Raw genomic sequence first — 21,666 nt, 5'->3', positions numbered from 1 at the left:
TTATTCTGAACTTATTTAATATTTAAAAACACTCATTCTTTAATCATTATATATAAAAATGACAAAGTATCAAGCACTTTTTGGAGATTTTTTAAAATTAAATTAATTATAATGAAGTTTAAGAAAATACAGATAAATAATTTAAAGTATAAAAATTAATTATAGGTGCTTACACTAAAAAATAATTAAAGACTTAATTAAAATAACTCAACAAAGAAAGGGGGGTGGAGGAAAAGGAAGAAAGCAAAGTACTGTTATTGAGAATGATAGAGTCCCACGTGGAATGATAGTGAGTACTCCACTAGACTGATTGCCTGTGAAACAACGCGTCGCTGCGCTCAAGCTGTGATGGCACGGGGTTGAGTTTTCTAAATTCAAAAATTACAGCCCTTGACCCAAGTGAAATTACAAGCTTTGCCTTAAAGAAGAGAAAAGAAAGTTGAATCCGGTTCATGAGTTTAGAACTAGTTAGAGTCACAAGCCCGCAGGTTGGCCCGAAAAAATGGGCCTACTTTTTTTTAAAAAATAAGTTAGTTCAGCCCAGCCCATAGAATTAACACAGGCTAACTTTTGCCTTTTTAAAATAAAAAAATTATAAGTCAAGTGACATAGTTACTTTAAAAATTTCAGGATATTGATACAGAGATATTTATAATATATATATATATATTTTAACATTTTATGATGTAGTACAAGTATTTTAATTTTGAAACAAAAATTTTTAAAGTAATGTAAGAATATTTATAACAATTAATCAAAATATTAAATGTGTTTTCAAGTTTTTAAGTAATATAGACAAAATTAATTGGAACAAAATCATATTATAAATGTTAAAATATATGATATATATATGTGTGTGTGTGCGCGCGCGCGCGCTAAAATATTCTGTAAGTATCATTTCAGACATGAATGTGTTTATTTTTTTGAAGTATTTGTGTTTCATAGCCCTTAATCTCTCCCTTTAGCCTTTGGCCTTCCCTTCCCCTTCAAAGATTCACTCCTGCATTTCATTAGTGCCTGGGGCTGGGGTGTTCCAATATATTGAAGAAGGTGAAAGTGAAGGCGCTTTTGGTTTTGGAGAACTAGTTGCCCGTCACATTGCAGGAATGTGAAAGTGCAGGGCAACCTATAGTAACATTGCATTTGCTCTCTTTAAAAAGCTTTGTGGCATGTTTGGTAGAGGAATGACATAAGCAAGAAAAGGAGAGGGCAGAGGAGGGAAAGAAGGGACAGCTTTCTTGCTCTGTTTCATACTTGATAGTTTCTATGTGAACTTGGGGATTGGGTTAGGAAGGAAAGGAGAGAAAGGGTTTTTAATATATTCATTTGACTAAGTGTCTGATTATTCCTCTCTTTCTTTTATAATGAACAATAGGTAAATTCAGTTACAGGCGTTAAATTAAATATATAATGAAAGATAAATGCTCATCTATTTTCAATATGAGATAAAAACAATCAATTCATACAGCTTTAAAAAATTAGTTAAGTATGATAATTATGTTTGAAATTAAAAATTTTGAACTAAATTATTTTTGTAATTAATGAAATAAATTTGTCTCATAAAGAAAATTGACTTTTTGAGGGGTGATTTAAAAAAAATGTGATAAATACTTCATACTTTTTCATTTAAAAATATAAAGTATTTTTTTAATATAAAATGTTTAAAAATATAAGATATTATGGATCTTTCAAATTGTAATTACTGATTTTTTTTTTCAAAAATACTCTAAGGGGTGAAATAAATAAAGTTTTCTAATAGAAACTTCTTATTAAGTAGAAGTAAACATGAAAAAAAACTCTAATTTTAAATGTAATTAACTAATTTATTAAAATATAATTTGATTAAAAATATTTTATAATATTATATGGATGGAGTGAAATTTATATCTTGTAAAAAGAAACAAGGAGGCATATGTCAATTTATCTCATGATAAAAAATTTAGGGAATAGCGGTTGAAAGTTTAAATTTCAATCACTGTATATGTAATAATTTATTTAAAAGATGTCTATTTTTTATTTCTCTATCTCCAATATCTTCAAAGCGATAATTTTTATTGTCAACGTAGCTTACCCTTGTGCTATAAAAAAAAATGGGGGAGTAGTCTTTTTTTCTTTTTCAATACCGCACTTAAAAAAATTCACCAAATTCTCTCATTTATTAATGGTCATATATCTCATCTTTAATAAAGGCATAAATGGAAAATTATAATAAATGGTAGCAAATGATTAATCAATTCCTTTCAACTTATAAACTGTTACAGTCCCAAAATTCTATTATGAATAAAAATAGAAGTAGTCATATCTAATGAGATCAAAAGGACTTATTGAACCACATCCTATATTGTAATGCTATAATATTTAATCAGATTGTTGATACTCACAATTTATTATTATTTTTTGATTTTAAAAGCACAATTTATTAATTGATTAAAAAACATTTGAACTTTTTTGGCCGACAATTAAAAAAAATTTGCATTTATTGTCACAATTTTATTTACTGCAACCGGATAAATTCAGATTCAGACTTCAATGAAAAAATATACTCGTAATACCGTGTCACAGAACTATTTTCTCCGCAGACATTACTATAAATATACTTTCGACGCATTCCAAATGTGACCTAGTACATGGTACTAATCGTAGCCATATTAATCAGTTAATTCTGCGCTTATTCTTTGCCCCAAGAAATCACATTTTATCATAAATACTAGAAATTAGGAAGAGAGTAGAGAAATTCAAAAATAAAAAATAAGAAAATAAGAGAAAGAAAACTTTTCTTATTTTGATGTGTGTAATAAGAAAATAGGAGTACTTATATAAAGATATGTAATTCAAATCTCATAAAAATATACAAATTGATGGTAATAAAATATATTATAGAATAATAATGGAGGTGTTGAAAGGTACGGTGAGATAATGGATATGCACGTGATATTCTAAAATTTATGACACATTTGTTTAATAATAATAATAATAATAATAATAATGTATAATTACATTGAAGAACCCATATAAAAAAAATTAATTACTCTAAATTGCATTAATAAGCATTAATAACTGACACAAGACTATTATATTAATTGTTAATTAATCTTATAATAATTAATTTTTTTATGTGAGATATGTATATAATTTTTTTAATAATAATAATAATATAAGATGATATATGCAGGCCAAAAAATAATTTTATCAAAATTACCTTAATATTGTTTGATTCTTGCGTGATTAAAGCTTCCAGATTAAGGAATCCTAACGGCTTTATGTGGGACTTAACTGTGAGGGGATTCATTGCTCTTTTGCATCTAGGTTTTGTGATAGGCGGCTAGGGTTTTGACTTTCTTTTTGCTATAAATCTCTAAAACCTTGCTCTTGCCTCCAAACATTCTTTTTATTTTCTACGAGGTAATACAGTTTTTTAGTCTTTGAGCTCCTAAATTGATCTGATTAAAACCCGAACAAATTCCAAACCTCCCAGCCACCTGTTTGATTCAATCCCCAGTTTGATTCCGTACATAATATCGGTTCCTGTTAATCTTGAAATTCTTTGATTTAATCCCTCAGAATTAGGCGTTAGCCCATACTTTGTCTGTGATTAAGTAGTCCTTTTGCTCATTCATTCCTTCAAAACATATACCATTTTCTTGAAGCAGCCATAGTTATCGAATCCACTCAGCATTACAGGCTCTTCTACCATGGGATCCATTATCGGAGGGATCGTCTGAATTCAGTACATTCTATCATCATTTATTTGATTGGATTGGATCAATTTCACCTGTGAGAATTTTGCAATGAGTTTTCCTGATCATCACTCTGGCTTCATGCTATCGCCGCTACCATTTGCGGCGGACGAAGATTCCAATGGAAGGTGGCCGCAATTCCCAATCAACAACGAACTATTCGATTCACGTTCAACATTTGATCATCTTCCTCCGTTCAAGCGGCCCAGAACATCCGAAAGCAGTCACTTCGATCACTCGCCATTCCCGCCGCCCAGGATGCACCACCTTCAAAATCCTCCGACAAACAGAGGAGGAACGAGCCACATTTTTTACAAGACTCGCCCTTGTGCTAAATTCAAAATGGGCACCTGTAGGAACGGCGAGAATTGCAATTTTGCTCATGGCGAAGAGGACATGAGGCAGCCACCACCAAATTGGCAGGCACTTGTTGGTTTGCGCGATGAAGAACGGCCGTCTGGAAACTGGGACGATGACCAGAAAATCATACATAAGATGAAGCTGTGCAAGAAGTATTACAATGGTGAGGAATGTCCTTATGGTGAAAGGTGCAATTTTCTTCATGAAGACCCGTCCAAGTTCAGGGATGATGCAGGGAGGAGCAGGGAGAGCTCAGCTATAAGCCTTGTGGCTAATGGATCTCCAAAGTCGCACTTGAATGGCCCTAATAATTCAGACAATAATAAGACTGTCAACTCTGGTTGTGATGGTTTTAGAACAAATGGGAAGGCTCCTTTCTGGAAGACCAAGTTATGTAGCAAGTGGGAGACAACAGGACAGTGCCCTTTCGGCGATAAATGTCATTTTGCTCATGGACAAGCAGGTTTGTGCTTCAGATATGATGCAGAGGCACTTTAAATCACACATACACTTCCATTTTCATGTTTGTTTGATTATGTCCTAGCCTTGCTGGTCATGCTTAGGGGTACTGACATTGTAACCCCAAAAAAAAAAAAAATCTGCTCATGTTTATGCCCATGTATCATTTCCTTTTGAGTAAAATTGTTGACATCCTAACCTTTAGAAAGGAATCTTTGTCGCGTTAGACTGTTACTGATATTTTGAATTACATTTGACATTCTGAATCCAAATTTATGATGTTATACCTCAACCTTTTCGATTAATGACATTAATGTCTTAATCTTTAAAAAGATAGTGTCTTTCGTTTTAAATTTTTAGTGATGTTTTAAATTACATATGATATGCACGTTGATTAAATTATAGGTGAATCTTTTAAATTTTTTCATGGATCCATGTTACATTTTAAAATGTCTTTCATTCTAGTGGTTTGAGAGTGTAAATTACACTTGAATCTTAAATACTTATTACCTTACGCTAAAAGCTTTTGTGTTCATGTTCGAGTCTATAACTTTTTAGCAAATGCATTAACAGATGTTATTCTTATCACAATTATAACATTGCTAGATTATACTTTTGAGGTCGTACGTTCACCGGACCAATGGGCAAGATAATTATGTTTATAATTGTTGGAATTCTCTTATTAGCATGGGTGGATTGCATTTGTGTTTGGCCTTTGGCGTTTGCTGATAGAAGAGATGCATCTAATGGACTTTATTTGTTAAAATCTGTATCTCCATTTAGACATGAATTGCTTCCATGATTATCACATGATTAGGACATCAAGTATCACTCTTGATAATCAGATATTAGATGTCTTCAAATCTCATCTGAGTTTTGAAATTTGAAGTAAAAACCTTTTAACTAAAATTGATTTAGTTATCTATTGACTTCTGATGCTCTATGCTATCAAATTAGAGTTACAAGCGCCTTGTGGACGCGGTGAAGCAGAAGCTATAGGAGCACAATCAATTCCAATAAATGATATAACTCCTATAAACACTGCAAGTATACTTGATTCAAAAGAAGAGGAGCAGAACAAGAAGAATTTGCTGAAGTGGAAAATAAATAAGAAGGTCAATCGAATTTATGGTGATTGGCTCGATGATTTTCCATTTCCAAGGTAGGTAGTGGGATAGCTAGAGTTTGAATCTTGGAAAGTTTGCTTTCCGTGAAATTTTGATAATATGGGGTCACTTATGCTTGGTGATCACTTCATTGGTTTATTTATTTTCTTCTTTTTTTATGGGTTTCGATAGTTAATTTTTTGTTCAAAAGGGTCCATTGTATTTCTAATGGGTTGAGATGATTCTCCAAGTTTTAAGGGCATGCTCTGAACAAATCATGTATTCAATTTCTATTTTATATATGAAAATATGATTATTCAAATGGCATAGCCTTTAAATCTAGCTCTTTTATTGAAGATTCTAGTAGCATGTTTTCATACGTCGACATCTTTCTCTTCCTTGATACATGGGGGTCTGGGATTAATCCCTAAGTGGTTCAAGAAAAAATATTCTATGAAAATTAATCTTCAAATTGTGAAAATATAATGCCTTCAATTTACAGGCGAAAAAGCAAACAAATTGCATTCTCAATATTCTTATTAAAATATGTGAAAAAATATTTAAGAAATAAAAAATCTATTTTTTTTTCTAAAATTGCAAATCATTGATGAATTTCTCATTTGCCAACAATTCATAGATGACTTATGACTTGTAAATAAAGATGATTGATATATGAATATGGAGTAATTGAATAGTTGTGTAGTGCAAAAATTGGTCTTCAATATGATAAAAAAAAATTAAAAGTATTTAATTTTTTTAATTTTACCTCTTATTTATTTATTATGATTTAAATTTTTAGATAATGATTTATTATATTTATTAACTCAAAAGTTACATATTTTTGAATAAATTTAAAAACACAACTATATTTTTTAATAAGTACAAAGATTAAATTTATTTTATATTAAAGACCAATTTGACATGAGTACACCTATTTATTTTTTGGTGTAAAAGAATGGAAAGAGACTGTATAACAAACAGATAACAAAGAGATTTTTTGATTCCTATCCCAAGGTGAATCAGGACCCTTTGCCCCTATCTGGTACATGTTATTAGGGGGTTGGGATTGAGATTGAGATTGAAACAAAATTTAGGTAATATCATTTTTGACATATTTGGCATGAAACATTCAACAATTCTTAGGTTTGTTTAGTCTCATTTAAGTGAAAATATTCAAACACACCACTCCTTGATATTGTAAAATTATTATGGGATTAAAATTTTCTTAATTGAAATGCCTTTGTAAAAATATCTAAATTTTCTCCTCTCTCAAAAAATTTTAGTACTTCACCTTCTTTTTTTGCCATTGATAACTTCTAGCACTCCACCTTCTTTTTTTGTCATCAACGACCTTTGGCCATTCACCTTGCTTCTCCTCCGTTGGCAACAATTCCTTTATTGATCACCATCGCAACATGAAGCGCTCTTTTCCATTTCTTTTGTTGATCTCATCTCACATGCGCATCTCTATCAATCCACCTCTATCAATCAATCTCCATCATCACATAACATTGCAAGGCTTCATCTTTGGAGCAAAAAGTGATTGCAGCAAGCAAGCAGAGAGCGAGAGTGAGCAAGGAAAAGGGAGGGATGGGTTTAATTGCCCGCAACAGAAAATATGATTTTTTAGGGTTACAAATTTTTTTTAATTATATAAGGTATTGTGATATTTTCATAATTTATATTTAATTATAACATAAAATAAAAAAAGTATTTTTTATAATTAATATTTCATATTAAATATAATTTTAAAACTTTATTTTTCAATTCCAATCTCAATTTTAATATCAATGCGAATCTCAACCCTTCCAAACTTGAGCACGTGTATAAAAAAGGGCCTTATTATCGGTAACAAAGTCAGCATCGTCACTCTTGACACGGCATAATTCGAAGGGGAGTAACCACGGGCACTTCCCGTTACCTTCCATTCTTCTTCCTTCAACACATACCTCTGCTCAATGCAAGAAAATGATAGAGGTTCTCCCCTTTCCTTCATCCTCTGCCATCTCCTCCATAATTCCCGCTTCACTCCACATCTTCACTCTATCCAGAGCTTTCTCACCGTACAAGGCTTCCCTCACCACCATGTCCATAAACTTGCACCCTCCTGCCTACGCTGACAATACGCCATTATCCAGACCCCCCAAAGCTAGTGACCCCTTTTCACCCACCGGAGCTCTTGAATACCTGAAATTTCAACTTTCTGCGCCCACTCAACCTTCACCCACCCCACGTTTAAAGGTTTTGCCTTTCAGAAACGGGAGGCCCTTAGCCTCTTCTTCGACGGCTCACTCCAGAGATTCCCAGCAAATTTGGCATCTGGGTTGGATCAATTTGGGTGATCTCAAGGGGCTTTTGGAAATTTCTAGTGGACGATTGAGCGGAGACTCTTTGGTGTACGTAGGCTCGTGTTCAGAAGACGACGTCGTTTACTGGGCAGTTGACGTTTCTTCTGAGAGTGGCTTGTTGGCTGTATTAGGAAGCAAGAACTTATGTTTCGTGGACCTGAGATCGCTCATGGTTGCCTCCGATTGGTCGGACTTGCAAGCGATGGGTAACTTGGCTATTGCTGGTCGTGTAAGTTATGCTCTTTCGCTCCTTCTTCGTATAATTTGTTTTTGTCGTTTCATCTTAACCATAAGAGCCAACCTTAGCCTTTGCAGTAATTTATGTGAGTTTTCCTTCAGCTATTTCAAAAGTATTACCTTGTGTTTTATGATTGTACCGGGTTAGAACTGTCTTCTAAATTGGAATTCTGAAATTAGCTAAGCTGCTTCTTTTGGCTAAACAAGCTAAGGAACCTGTTCACATTAATATTCGCCCTCTTTTGTTTTACTATTCCATTTATGTTTTAGCTTGACTTCAGTAAAGCAGAGATGATTTTAATCTTTCTTACTAGTCCAAACACTATTAGAAGCTGCACTCGCTTGTGGATTTCTCTTATTCGTTGGCAATGCACATTAAACATGCAAAAAAGTGGCTTGCAAGTAGATAGCTTTGCCATTTTATCGATTTTTAGTCTATGATACATGTATGATCAGTGTCTCTCTAATTGCTGGGTTTGGCCAGGCCAGGGCGCTGCTAGAATGGCATAATATATCACAATTTTGTGGACATTGTGGAGAGAAAACAGTCACTATAGAAGCTGGGAGGCGGAAGCAATGTTCAAAGGAATCGTGCCGACAGAGGATATATCCACGAGTTGACCCGGTTTGCTATTGTTCTTAGTGGTGATTAATCAATAGAGGTGAGTGTTTTGCTGATTTCCCTGATTATGTGATTTTATGCAGGTGGTCATTATGTTAGTCATTGATCGAGAGAATGACAGCATCCTTTTGGGTCGAAAATCAAGCTTTGTCCCTAGAATGTGGAGCTGCTTAGCAGGTTTCATAGAGGTAGATGTCTTCGTCAACTTTAAGACTATTCATTTTGTTGGGACTCAAACGCTGCTATTGTACCTTCAAACAATACGGCTTATTCCCATCATTAAATCTGAACTGATTAAATATGAGGGAAAATCATTTAAGTACAACAATAGCAAATGGGATAAAAGATGGTAGTAATTAAAAAAAAAAAAAAAGACAGTCTCCTGTCTGGGATTTTAGAAAAACTCTGTTCTGTGTCGTCTGAAATTTAGAGCTTCTTTTCATTCTTGTAATTGGTAAGCATTGTGGGTGCAGACGGACAAAAAAAGTTACTAGGATTTGAACTGTCGAAAGTTTCACTTTCTCCTAACAAGGGAAAAGTGATGCCACTCAAAACAGGTTTCATTGGCTTGAGGATCAATTGTATGCATGGAAATTAGTCGTTTCAGAACTAATTTATTTTTCAACATTCTGTAAGCTTATATGCTCATGCTGCATTCAGCCAGGGGAAAGTTTGGAGGAGGCTGTGAGAAGAGAAACATGGGAAGAGACAGGTGTTGAAGTGGGAGATGTTGTGTATCACAGTTCTCAGCCGTGGCCTGGTATAACTTATGATGCACGTCTTAAAGTTAATGTAACTGCAAACTGTGATGTTTCTGTCAAGACGAAGGGCAGAGAAGGGAGATATTCATTCTTCTTCCATCTTTACTATGACATGCGGGAACATTGGGAACCGTTGGAAACCCCCAGCTGGTTGGATAATCTTCATAATTCATACTCGTAACCTACCTAAATGATTGATTTCTTGAAAATGCTTGAGACTCTGAATCTGAAAGTAGTAACTTTTCCCCTTAGCATGTTAAGAATTAGAAGCTGTTAGGCACAAATTAACATGAACTGGTATAATGGATGACTAGACATGATCTTGTTTGTATATTTCTTACGAGAATTTTAATTACATGCTTCTCCCTACTTCTGTCAATTGATAATGTTTTCTCCATTGGCTTTGTTCCTAGTTGGACCAAGTAGCATGTCATGCCAGCTGATGGTTGGGTTCTTTGCATATGCAAAATCGCTTGACATAAATGTGGACAACAAGGAGTTAGAAGGTACCTTGACTGCATTTAGCTTTACATTATTAGGTTCTTCAATGAACCCTAAAGAAAATAAAAAATCTTACCAAGTTTTGTTCCTTCTTTGCTTTGCTTTTGTTTACTTGATCTGCAAATTGCATGGGTAGATGCTCAGTGGTACAGTAGAGAAGCTGTTAGAGAAGCATTGACAGTAGCAGAGTACAAGAAAGCCCAAAGAACTGCAGCATCAAAGGTAGAACAAATGTGTAAGGGAGTGGAGAAAAGTCACAGCCTGACTGCAGATTTTAACGTGGAAAGTGGTGAACTTGCTTCCATGTTTGTCCCTGGACCCCATGCAATAGCCCATCATCTGATTTCCTCTTGGGCCTTCCAAGATTTACCTACTGGTATTCCTTGCCGTTGACACCAACCTGCTGGTTCTTCTGTCTCCAAGTTTGTGGAATTGTCTGAAATTCGTTTGTGTTATATTTCTCTCCTACTTGTTGTACAGATTTTGCACCTCTTGACTGGGAGAGATCTAGTCATATTTTGCAGTCTGCTTTACTATTTCCTCACATAGAGATTATTCTATAGTGGACACGTTCTTACTTTGGTTTCTTGTCTTAGTTTCAATTTCAATGTAAATATCTTTCTTGGCTTAACTAAAATCAAAATAATAATTAGTTATAGAACAAATAATTAAGTCATGAACAATATGACCTTGCTACAAAGTTTCTATCATGGACAAAATGTAACTAAATTTACATAAACATTTACATGTTATGTTATTATTGAAAATTATAAAAAAAGGCATGAACACTATCCAACCAATATATTGCATGAAAAATGATTCCATCCGATTTTATATATAAAGTGGATAAAATTATTTTTTTAGCTCTATTTATAAAGTATGGCACTAAATTTTTATCGTATGTTTCTCCTTTTACTTTCTATTAAATATTAGTAAAAATGTATGTAATTAATATATATATATATATATTTAATAAAAATATTTTTAAGAGAGCTAATAAATTTTAAAGTTTTTTAAGAAGTAATTTTTTTTTTAATCAACAAACATGTAGCTTAATTGGTAAGTGATTGTGTTAACTTCACTAATAATCTCAAATTTAAATTATAAGTATGCAGTTATATTAAATATTTATTGGGAGAATTTTATTATTAGCATCGTACCTGGCTCAACCCTTAAATAATAGGTGACAAAAAGGGAGAAGTAATTTTTTTATATATAATAAGTAGTTTTTCAATATTCAGATATTTATTTTCAAGACATGTCCGTTCATCCTGCGCAATGGGACGATGTTGCGACTTGCGAGAGTTACTCCATTAAAATGGTGCGCGCTCTGACATGGCCCAATATGGCATCAACCAAGCCAGTGATCCATCATCCATCACATTCTCGAATAGATTCATCACTTTCTCGCCCCACCCGGTCGCCCCCCAACAAAGGGAAGGCCCTCCTTGTTACTTAGCAGTCGGTCCCCTCTAAAGTTGGAGACTTGAGTTAGAGCCTAGAGCCCTCATTGAGTCATTCCACGACATCACTTGGATTCGTTTCTTGCCTCAGCAAACTGAAAATGTCAACTTTTTTCCGAAGGCTGGCAAGAGCCACTCCGATTTCTTTCACAAATCTCGGTGGCCATTCCAAATCCAGTCACACTGAGTTTCGCGTTCCTTTTGGTGCAATTGCTGCGATCAGCGGTGGATTCTCCTACTTTTACTACTATTCGTCACCCGACCTGGTAATTTCTTATTATATTCTCAGTTTGGGTTTTCTCCTGCTGGGAATTTCTTATGATATCTTGCTCTTTTTTTTTCCCCACATTTGATCGCTAAAGCGGTGTGCAGCAGTTGTTTGCTTGCTCAATTGCTGCTCTGTAATGTGAAATATATTACGGAACATAAGTTGTCATTCTAGTGGATCAAATTGAAGAGTTGTTTTCTATGGATCAAATTGCGCTTGCTTATTTTTTGTGTATATGTTCGGATTGTTGGCGGCTCGAAAAGAGAGCTTATAGTATTTGAAGAAGTTTGTTGCGCTCAAACCTATTGGGCCGATCATTCGGTGGATGAAAATTAGTGTCCCTGAAGCCTGAGAGATATATGGGAAGAAAGAAATGAAGGAATAAGAAATTACGGATAGAGAATTGTAAAATGTCAGATGTGATTAGGATTGAGCTGTTAATGAGATGAATTTAATTAGTTGGAACAATGTTGTCTGATAGTCATGAATAATGTATGCTTAATATTTGGTTCGAATATTTTGCGAGGGACAGCATCATAATCAAAAGTTTTTTTTTTCCAAAAAAAAAAAATCTTAAATGTGTAATTTGTCTGAAATAACTGCACTTTGTTTTTATTTTACTTGAATAGCTTGTTCTTGTATCAGTTCATGTCATGATCAGAGTACTCAAGTGATGTCCATTTGCAGGTTCATTTGGAAGAAATAAAAGAAGAGAAAAGTCAAAATATTGGTGAGTGTCCTATTCCTCTGTTGGTGACCAACGTATCACACAAGCACCAGCTTACATGAATATAATTATTTGTAACTGCCCATCATGGGTACAAATTTACAGCGAGAACTATTTATTGTTATGACTTGTCATTATAATGATTCATGAATGGACGTAAGAGTCCTAAAGTCAATATTCAAGAAACATTATGGGAACTGTTTGTTTCGAGAACAAATATTGTGGCAAAGATATTTCTCTTTTTTATAAATTTTTTCTTGGTTTATGGCACATGGTAGTTGAATTTGTTTTATTTCAAGGATTTCATAAAGAAGATTGAGGATTTCTTCTTGTCATTTCAGCTTTGGTTCCTGATAAATGGATCGAATTTAAGTTGCAAGACACTGCCAGGGTTAGTCACAATTCCAAGTTATTCAGGTATACTGTATAGGACAAACACAAATTATAAATTTGTTTTGCATACTTTTTTGATCAGCTGCACAATGTATGATGTTAAAGGTATTAATCACTATCTGATTTAGAAGTGTGATGCTGTTTTTCTTTTCATTGTCCTCTGACTTTGTTGACTCATGTCACTCAGTTTTCAAATAAAAGTATGTAATCCACATGAAATGTCCCTCCTGGTATCCAATTAGCACTTTCCTTAGCAAAGTCATCATGCTATATCCTTTGTGACGTGCAGCTTAAGTTAATGTTCAGTCTTTCTGGGGGAAGTTGGGTATACATCAGTATCTCCATGAGGGAAGCAATTCAGAAAAATATTTCAGTCTAGACTGCAAATGCAATGGCCTAAAATATATATCTTGAGCATCATCTTTTTGGCATTATATGTGCTGTTAATATTGAAGCATTGGTACTTATCACATCTCTTTTATAGATTTTTGTTATTTTATTTGTTCCTCAGTAATTCTTTTGAACCGTATGAGGATAACTAATTTGTTTATCATATAATGTGTGCCAAGGTCCACGGCTTAAGTATAAAGTGCTATCAATTAATCAATGTTGAATTTTATTATGAATTGTATACTTCAAACAGTAAAATGGAATCAAGCTTTTCATAATTATATGACTTTCATGTATGTAAATGCCTCTCTTGGTGTGATACTGTGGCCTACCTTTTCTTTTAGCATAACTCTCCTCTCTGTATTTCAGGTTTTCATTTGACCCTGATAAGAAGCTGGGTTTGGATGTTGCCTCTTGCATCCTTACAAGGTTTATTATACTGTTTATAATTCATATGGTTTAAAAATAGACTGTGGAATTTTAGATTGTGTTTCACTGTGCTGTGCCCTCAAATCATCCCTGAAATTGCAGGGCTCCATTGGGGCAAGATGCTGAAGGAAAACCAAAATATGTCATTCGTCCGTAAGTTTCTTTTCTTTTCTTTTCTTTTCTTTTTTTTTTTTTGGCTGACAGTGATTACTTTGTTGAGCCACTTTGAATCTTATAGCGTAAAGTTCATTTTGTGAGCTGTGTATTCTTACACCATTACCACATCCCCTCCACTGGTAGGAATGTAACAAAGATTTACCTTACACTAGCACCAGAAAAGAGAGTAGCAATGACTATGCTTTATAACATATTGCCTTGAAGGCTGCTAAGATTTTATCCTCCTATTACAAGAGCTAGTTGTGTGTTGGCCTATTTTCTTTGTATTCTTTTTTGCGGAGTTGGAGGTGATATGATGGTGTTAAAACATCTGAAAATAAGGAAGCAAGGAATAGAGTTCTCCAGGATATTGACTCTGGCACAATCAGCAAATAAGGAAGCATCAAACTAAAAAGTAAAAGAAATGCTGCTACTATGATTTACAATCATGACCTATTCTTGCTTTTCTTTCATTTCATATCTTGTAATACACTTCTAACGTGGAATGTATTTGCATGTTATAATTAGTCGCTTGAATATAATCTAAAACTGACTTTAGTCTTTGTTATTGTACGGAATTATTTTTTTACTATAATAAGAGTCTAATTTTGTTGAAGTAAAGGATGGAAGTACCCACCCAGTGGGATAAGGCTTGTTATTGTTGTTGGAAAGATGGAAGTGGAAGTCTGAGAAGAATAAAGCTCTAAAGCTTGCTTTTAATTTGGATGTCATGTTTTAGATACTTTAATTTCTTTGCTTATTGATTTAATATTTAAGAAGGCATTTATGTTTCATACCCCAGGTATACTCCTATATCAGATCCAGAATCTAAGGGATACTTTGATTTGTTGATCAAGGTATGTCACTCATCGAGGGAATTACAGTTCAAGTTTTGTTGTTCATTATAGTACACAACTGAAAGAGCTGCTTGAGTGCTTTATGTTTCAAATTGTTGCAGGTGTATCCTGAAGGAAAAATGAGTCAGCATTTTGCCAGCTTAAAACCAGGCGATGTGGTTGAAGTGAAAGGGTATATCATTTGCAATAGCCTTGAAGGATTGACTGAATACTTTTCTTGCCTTAACTTTATTTGTGAATGTTATTGCTTTTCCCAGGCCCATTGAAAAGCTCCGATATACTCCCAACATGAAGAAGCATATTGGCATGGTAAGTCTCTTGATTATGGCTTTCATTGGCAGTGATGAAAACTGGGATTCAGCATTGAACTGTTGATTATCATGATTTAGAATTTTAGATTCGTCAGTGCTCTCTGTGTGTGTGTGTGTGTGTTGTAACCATGTTTGCAAATCTGGTGGAGTGTCCAACTCGTAGTTGTTAATGGCAGGTTGCATGTGGTGCAGCGCTTGCCATGTAACACTTATCTATCTAAATTCTCAAGCTATGCATATTTGGTCTTTATTAATCTGCTTTTTATTGTGCCACTGAGATTGCTGGAGGCACAGGAATTACTCCAATGCTTCAGGTAATTGAAGCTATATTGAAGAATCCTGATGACAAAACTCAGGTAGGCTATGGGTCTCTTTGTTCACTCGATCTGTCCATAACTTTTCCTAAATATTTTCTAAAATTAGATTGTGAACTAAATATTTTTCTTTTTAATTATGAAGCGATATCAGTACATCAAATTATATGCATATGTCTTAGGGTGTATCTGCCCATCTCATCATCGTCAACAAGGTGGTGATTGGTCAAAGAACCAGAAATTACCAGGCAAATTATGAGATATAGTGGCCAAAATATAAGCACATTCTGTGGCCTTCCAGTAAAGAAACTTAACAGATATTCCAAGTCTTGAGTGAGCTAACCATTTTATGATCAATATTTTAGTTTTGATTTATTGAAAGTTTTTAGGAAATTTGACTCTTGTTTTCCAAAATACCGTAGGGGTCATTTTCTTTATGCAAAGTTCTTTTCTTTTGTTATTCTAATAAACAAGAGAAAATCATAATTCATAGCATATGTTGGCCTTTTACCTTTACAGATATCATTGCTTTATGCTAATATCTCTCCAGATGACATCCTACTCAAACAAAGGCTTGATGTTTTAGCAACTAGCCATCCGAACTTAAAGGTAATGTCATTTTCTAACTACTCTTTTGATCGTATTTATAAATTACTTCCAATATGTTTTCTAGAACTAAATGAAATTTTAAAACTCATTAATTATGTCTAAAAATTTAACAAGTTTCCAGCTTTGCCTTATTGAATATACATGCTTTAATGGTGCACTTCCCCTCACCAACATTTAATGGGGAGTAAAAAAGAAAATTTATAACTAAAGTTTAATGATGTGATGTAAATAGGAAAAAAAAAATCTCTCTGCCTTATAAATAAGACTGGAGATAGTAGTTACTATTTATGCTCTAAAGTCAAATTTCATTAATCAAATCTTCTTGAAAAAATTTTCAGGTATTCTACACTGTAGACATTCCAACGAAGAATTGGAGAGGTGGTGTAGGTTACATATCAAAGGACATGGCTCAAAAAGGCTTACCTGCTCCTAGTGATGATACTCTTGTCCTTGTAAGTTTTTGCTTTTGCAAACATGTCCATAAAAGATTCTAAATAAGATTTGGCACTTTCTTTGTTGCCACTTTTCATACATAGAAACAATTTGAACCTCCAAGGCATATATGTTTTAGCATCCCTATTATGAAATTTTGGAACTTCTGTACCTATCACGAGCCCCTTCCAAATGAGGGCCCATCACAGATATTCTGCTTTCCAAGCTCCAGAAGGCTTATGCACTTAATCTTGATCTCCACCGAAAGATTTAGTATAATCATTGACTTATGACAAGATTTAAGATTATTTGAATCTTTCTGGGACATCATTAAGTGATACTTTTCTTATAAGTTCGTCGTCATGAGTCAGTTATTTTATTTCCTGGTCAGGCATTGATTTATTCTTGTTATTGGAAAAGCTATTATTAGAATTGTTATTGTTTCAAACATTTTCGACTGATGTGACCTATTCCTGCACGAGAAGGTATGTGGACCCCCAGGTATGATGCAACATGTATCTGGTGAAAAGGCTAAAGACTGGACCCAAGGAGAGGTATAAAATTGTTACGTTTTAGTTGTTTGCGTGACCGAGTTTGTCCGAATCTGAGTGCTCTTTCTGGGTGATTATCTGCAGGTTTCTGGCATACTCAAAGAGCTTGGATACACTGAGCAAATGGTTTATAAATTTTGAGAAATATGAGATTGTAGCATCTGATTTGACTATGGGTGCGGAATTTGTAGGATGAAGTCATTTTCTCAGGAACAACGGCTGGCCGCGGATGAATTCAAACTTTGAAGTCCTGAAATGCATAACATGGATAGAGAAATGATGATTGTTGGCCTTTTGAATTCTGAAAATTTTGTAGCTGGCAATTTGGTTGTTCATGGCCTGAGCCTGTGACGGTCAATAAAGGGTAATTCCCTTTTAGGGTTAACTTACACTCCCCACTGTTAAAACATCTTTTTTAAGAAAATTCAGGTGCAGTTTTTAATGTCTCTTCCAAAATTTCTAATAAAATCATGAAGCTATATATTTTTATAGCTTGGTTTTAAATTATTTTTATTGAAGAATTTAGTAGTGAATATTTCAATAGTATTTTTACTATGAGTTGCCTTGCTTTGTCTTATTGTGCTGCAATGTTCATGCCCAAAAAAAGAAGAATGAATGATAAAAAGATCTTAAAATGACTAATTAATTCAAATTAAATTTTAAGTGTCAAACTTCAAAATGAATTTGTAACTTATTTTTTAAATTTTAATGTGGTTGAAGAAAAAAAAAATTATTTTTTTTGTTAAAATTTGAAATATAAATTATAAATTCATCACAATAGAGTTGTAAAATTAAGAAATTGAATTATAAATTTTTAAAATTTAACATTTAAAATTTAATTTGAATTAATTAAATTTTTTTAAAAGCTTTATGTTATTCTCCCAAAAAATTACGAGTTGTGTGGCATTGATATCATCTTCAATGGAGTACTTTTGTAGAGGTTTAATTTTAAATCAAAATCAATATAGTATGAAAATATAAATCAAGGGATTGAATTAAACACACACTTTGATAGAAAATCAATTAAACGTTTTTCACTCTCTCTTTTTGAGTATCAAGCAGGGCAAAATCAGTTTTTTTCATGCAAGTAAACCTGAACTTAGAAATGTTCTTCAATCACTTCGTTGATAAAAGTGGAATGACACAAAAAAAAAAAAAAAATAGCATGCCCACGTGCAAAGATGACACGCACAGATCAAAAAACGCTCTTTGTTTTTAAAAATATGAAGTGTTCTTTTTTAAAATTTTAATTTAACTTGTCATTTATAAATGCATATTTGTCTATTCACTAACAAAATTTGTCAATGATAACTTCTATAAGTTCTTTTTTATGCTTGTTAGTTGTTATAATATGAAGTGGATTTTTTAAAATCGTAACATAGCTTGTCATTTTAATAAGGCATAGTTGTAAATTTATTAGAAGAACCTATTAACAATATTTTCTAGAAATTCAATTTTGTTGACTTGTTATAATATGAGGTAGAATTGTTAAAATTCTAACTTAACTTGTTAAGTTGTCATCTCAATATCTATTAATTCACCAGCAAAACTTGTCAAAAATATTGTTTGTATATTCAATATTATTGATTTGTTATAATATAAAGTAAACTTGTTAACATCCTAAAACGTAACTCGTCCTTTTAGTACATGTACTTGTGAATTTTATGAGAATTTGTTAATAATACTTTTTATATGTTTAATCTTGTTGATTTGTTAAAAAATGGAATGTACTTGTTAAAACCATTATTTTGTTTATTTTTAAAGAATACTTTGTATGTCATTAAAAAAAAGTAAAAATAACTATTATTATTGCTCTTATTTAAATTAAAATTAGAATATAAGACATAGCAGTTCTTTTTTATTACTCATAGTGTCTCCTATTAAACGATTCAATATTAAATATAAGTATCTCTCTCAATAAAAATTTTAATTTTAATTTATTATGTAGTAAGAGATTAGTTTTTTTTTTTTAACAAAACTTGAATTTTCTTGGCATGAGACATGGTAATTCTTATTTACAAAATGACCCACTTTTGAATCTGCCCCTACTTGTTTTGGACGAAGCCCCACTTTTTAATCTAAAACTGTGAAGGTTAAAGTTGCTCACTTGAGCCAAGGAATGGCATCATTATAAGGCATAGATTTCCACCATCTTTGGCGCTAACTATAAGAGGCCATTGGAATGCTATACCCTATTTGGCTGTTCATCTTTTTTCGTAACCACCCCACCTCTTGACGAAAAATTTCACCCTGGGCCCACACCCCTTTTGTTCAGTATCATCATAAAAATTATTTTTTTTAATAACTTATTTTAAGATTTCAACAAAGTGCCTTATATATTACTCACTCCATTTTAAATTAAAAAATATTTTTAAATAAAATTATATATATTAATAAAATTTATTAAATATACTTTATAACTATATTTTTTTAAGACTAAAAAATATATTTCATTTAATATTCTATTTATAAAAACATTAAAAAAAGAGAATATATAAAAAAGATAATATAAAAAATGTATTATTAACAAGTTTTATTTTCGTAAAATTGTCTTCTATCTAATAATTTGGGATTGAGGAAGTCAAATATATTATATTTCATTCAAAATATAAAACATTTTTAATTATGATGTGAATATTAAGTAAAGTAGTTAAAAGTAATTTATATCATTAAAATAGTAAAAAAATGTTACTATTTTTGAAGATTATCCTCCAGTTAAAATTAATCTACCTTAATTACTTTTACTTTTTTCTCCTTATATAATATTTCTCTATAATATATAATAGGTAATTAACAAGGGCGTTTGTAAAAAAGAAGATAATTTAATGTTTTTTTTTTAGCAAAATGTCCTAGATTTAGGACTGGCACGAGCTAGGGGAAAATGTCTTTTGATTTTAGACAGGAGAACTTAGAATTTTACGGGAAAAAAGATCAAAGTCATTTTTAATGGCAGAAGTTTCAAATCTGGTCTGTGTTGATAAAAAAATGCACAATCCAAATTTAATGTTGTTTATTTTAAATATTTTTAATTTTAATATATGTAACATTTAAAATAAATATATTTAAATTATGACTCTGAAAAATAAATTTATTTTTTAAAAGTTACAAATTCGAACACTCTAATAGATCAACACGAAAAGTCAGAAAGTATACCCTCACCTTCATTTGAGGCAATTACAGTCAGTTCATGTATTATATTTTTGAGCCAAAATACATACAAGCAATGAATTCATGAAAAGCAAAACCATTAAATATTGTGACATTGAATCTCATCACATTCTAGACCCATCCATCCATCCATTCAATGAGTTTCGCCTATTAGCTCATGACACTTTATTTGCAAGAATCTGCAGTTTTTATATCCCACCAAATCCCACAATAAATTCCCCAATCAATTACCTTCCTATTTTAACTTTTTAAATAATTTATGTGAACCCACTTTCTCAAACTCTCCATAATCTCAAAATCACACAATCCAAAGTCACCCTCCGACCATATTTCTCTCCCTTTCTCTCAATGGCTGAGCTGAAGAGGGCAGTGACATCCTACAGAAGAACAGGCTCTTCAGGATTGGTATGGAATAGCAAGTCTGTGTCTGAGATTAGAGACCCTAATCAGACAAGTGCTAACCAAGGAGACGATGAACATCGGATAGTGGAAACCAGAAGTCTAAGGCAGTCCAAAAGTGTAGGAGCCACGGCGGATTTGGTCGGCCGGAGCCAATCCACCGGAACAATGATATACCGGAAGGTCAAGGTTGTGCCACCGTCCAAGGATCCTCCTTCTCCTAAGCTATCAACCTGTGGACTCTTTTGTTTCCCAGTTGTCACTACCCAGCATTTTTATTCCAAGTCTAAAAAACGTAGGTGATATGTTCATTATTTTTTTCTTTTAAATTTATTTTTGAACTGTCTTATAAGATTAGATCGGTCACATGTTACATGGATCTTGATGCAAAATGTTGTCAATACCTTGTTGTTCTGTGTATCTGATGTTTTATGTGAATTTAACCTCTGTCTAATTGCCTCTTGTCATTAGCCTCTCATAGGCTATCATCTCGTTTATAGTTTTATTCTAGGTGAGTAGCTGACCGTGATGAACGGGACGTCGCGTAATATATATTCATGTTTGGTTTTCAGTTTGACAAAAGTCAGTTTGATGAAAGTTCATGTAATAAAAGTCAGTTTGGTGAAAGTCAGTTGTTGTAACGAAATTTGTGTTTGGATATATTTTTCCAAAAGTTAGTTTGACAAACAGAAAGTTGTTTGGATTAATAAAAGTTTATTCTTTTGAAATGTACTTTTTAATGTGTAATGACCAAAAAGGACATTAAGAAATGATAATTTATAATTTTAATTATACAAATATAATATATTAGTAATGTTTGAAAAATGTGAAAGAAATTTTAAAATAACATAAAATTTAAAATGTTAAATAATAAGAAAAAAAATATAAAATTTAATTTTGGACAAATTTATGTAATAAATAGTTAAACATTGGCTAATATTGAATAATTACATGATTAATGGTTCGATCTATAATATACAATCTGATCTCTAATAGAATCTCGAACCATATTCATCTTTCTATCAGAAGCCATGCTTGAAATTGTACTTGGAATTATTGATGAAAATA

At 32.7% G+C, this 21,666-nt stretch overlaps 4 protein-coding genes across 4 annotated transcripts; all 4 read left to right on the top strand.

Moving 5' to 3' along the window:
• The first annotated feature begins 3,304 nt into the window (after positions 1-3,304).
• LOC129320676 (zinc finger CCCH domain-containing protein 39-like) lies at positions 3,305-5,962 on the top strand. The gene is made up of 2 exons (XM_054966225.1): positions 3,305-4,560; positions 5,514-5,962. Exons 1-2 carry the CDS (start codon positions 3,789-3,791, stop codon positions 5,720-5,722), a joined length of 981 nt encoding a protein of 326 aa, XP_054822200.1. The 5' UTR covers positions 3,305-3,788; the 3' UTR covers positions 5,723-5,962.
• Positions 5,963-7,532: 1,570 nt separating this feature from the next.
• Positions 7,533-10,726, top strand: LOC129320438 (nudix hydrolase 19, chloroplastic-like). The gene is made up of 6 exons (XM_054965898.1): positions 7,533-8,239; positions 8,732-8,872; positions 8,953-9,057; positions 9,530-9,629; positions 10,044-10,136; positions 10,268-10,726. Exons 1-6 carry the CDS (start codon positions 7,631-7,633, stop codon positions 10,522-10,524), a joined length of 1,305 nt encoding a protein of 434 aa, XP_054821873.1. The 5' UTR covers positions 7,533-7,630; the 3' UTR covers positions 10,525-10,726.
• A 710-nt stretch (positions 10,727-11,436) lies between these two features.
• Positions 11,437-17,538, top strand: LOC129319445 (NADH-cytochrome b5 reductase-like protein). The gene is made up of 13 exons (XM_054964516.1): positions 11,437-11,860; positions 12,550-12,592; positions 12,931-13,006; positions 13,742-13,801; positions 13,904-13,954; positions 14,760-14,814; positions 14,916-14,986; positions 15,072-15,123; positions 15,404-15,481; positions 15,959-16,048; positions 16,387-16,500; positions 16,966-17,034; positions 17,116-17,538. The coding sequence occupies exons 1-13, from the start codon at positions 11,696-11,698 to the stop codon at positions 17,170-17,172; spliced, it is 981 nt and encodes a 326-aa protein (XP_054820491.1). The 5' UTR covers positions 11,437-11,695; the 3' UTR covers positions 17,173-17,538.
• Positions 17,539-20,547: 3,009 nt separating this feature from the next.
• LOC129319720 (uncharacterized protein At1g15400-like) lies at positions 20,548-20,901 on the top strand. Its single transcript, XM_054964800.1, has one exon. The coding sequence runs from the start codon at positions 20,548-20,550 to the stop codon at positions 20,899-20,901; it is 354 nt and encodes a 117-aa protein (XP_054820775.1).
• Positions 20,902-21,666: the final 765 nt, after the last annotated feature.

This window comes from Prosopis cineraria, unplaced genomic scaffold (assembly GCF_029017545.1).
Source record: "Prosopis cineraria cultivar Desert tree isolate PC_DT_omini unplaced genomic scaffold, ASM2901754v1 PC9, whole genome shotgun sequence".
NCBI classification, from domain to species: domain Eukaryota; kingdom Viridiplantae; phylum Streptophyta; class Magnoliopsida; order Fabales; family Fabaceae; genus Prosopis; species Prosopis cineraria.
The sequence above is the reverse complement of the archived record's forward strand: the minus strand, read 5'-3'. Positions and strand labels throughout refer to the sequence as shown.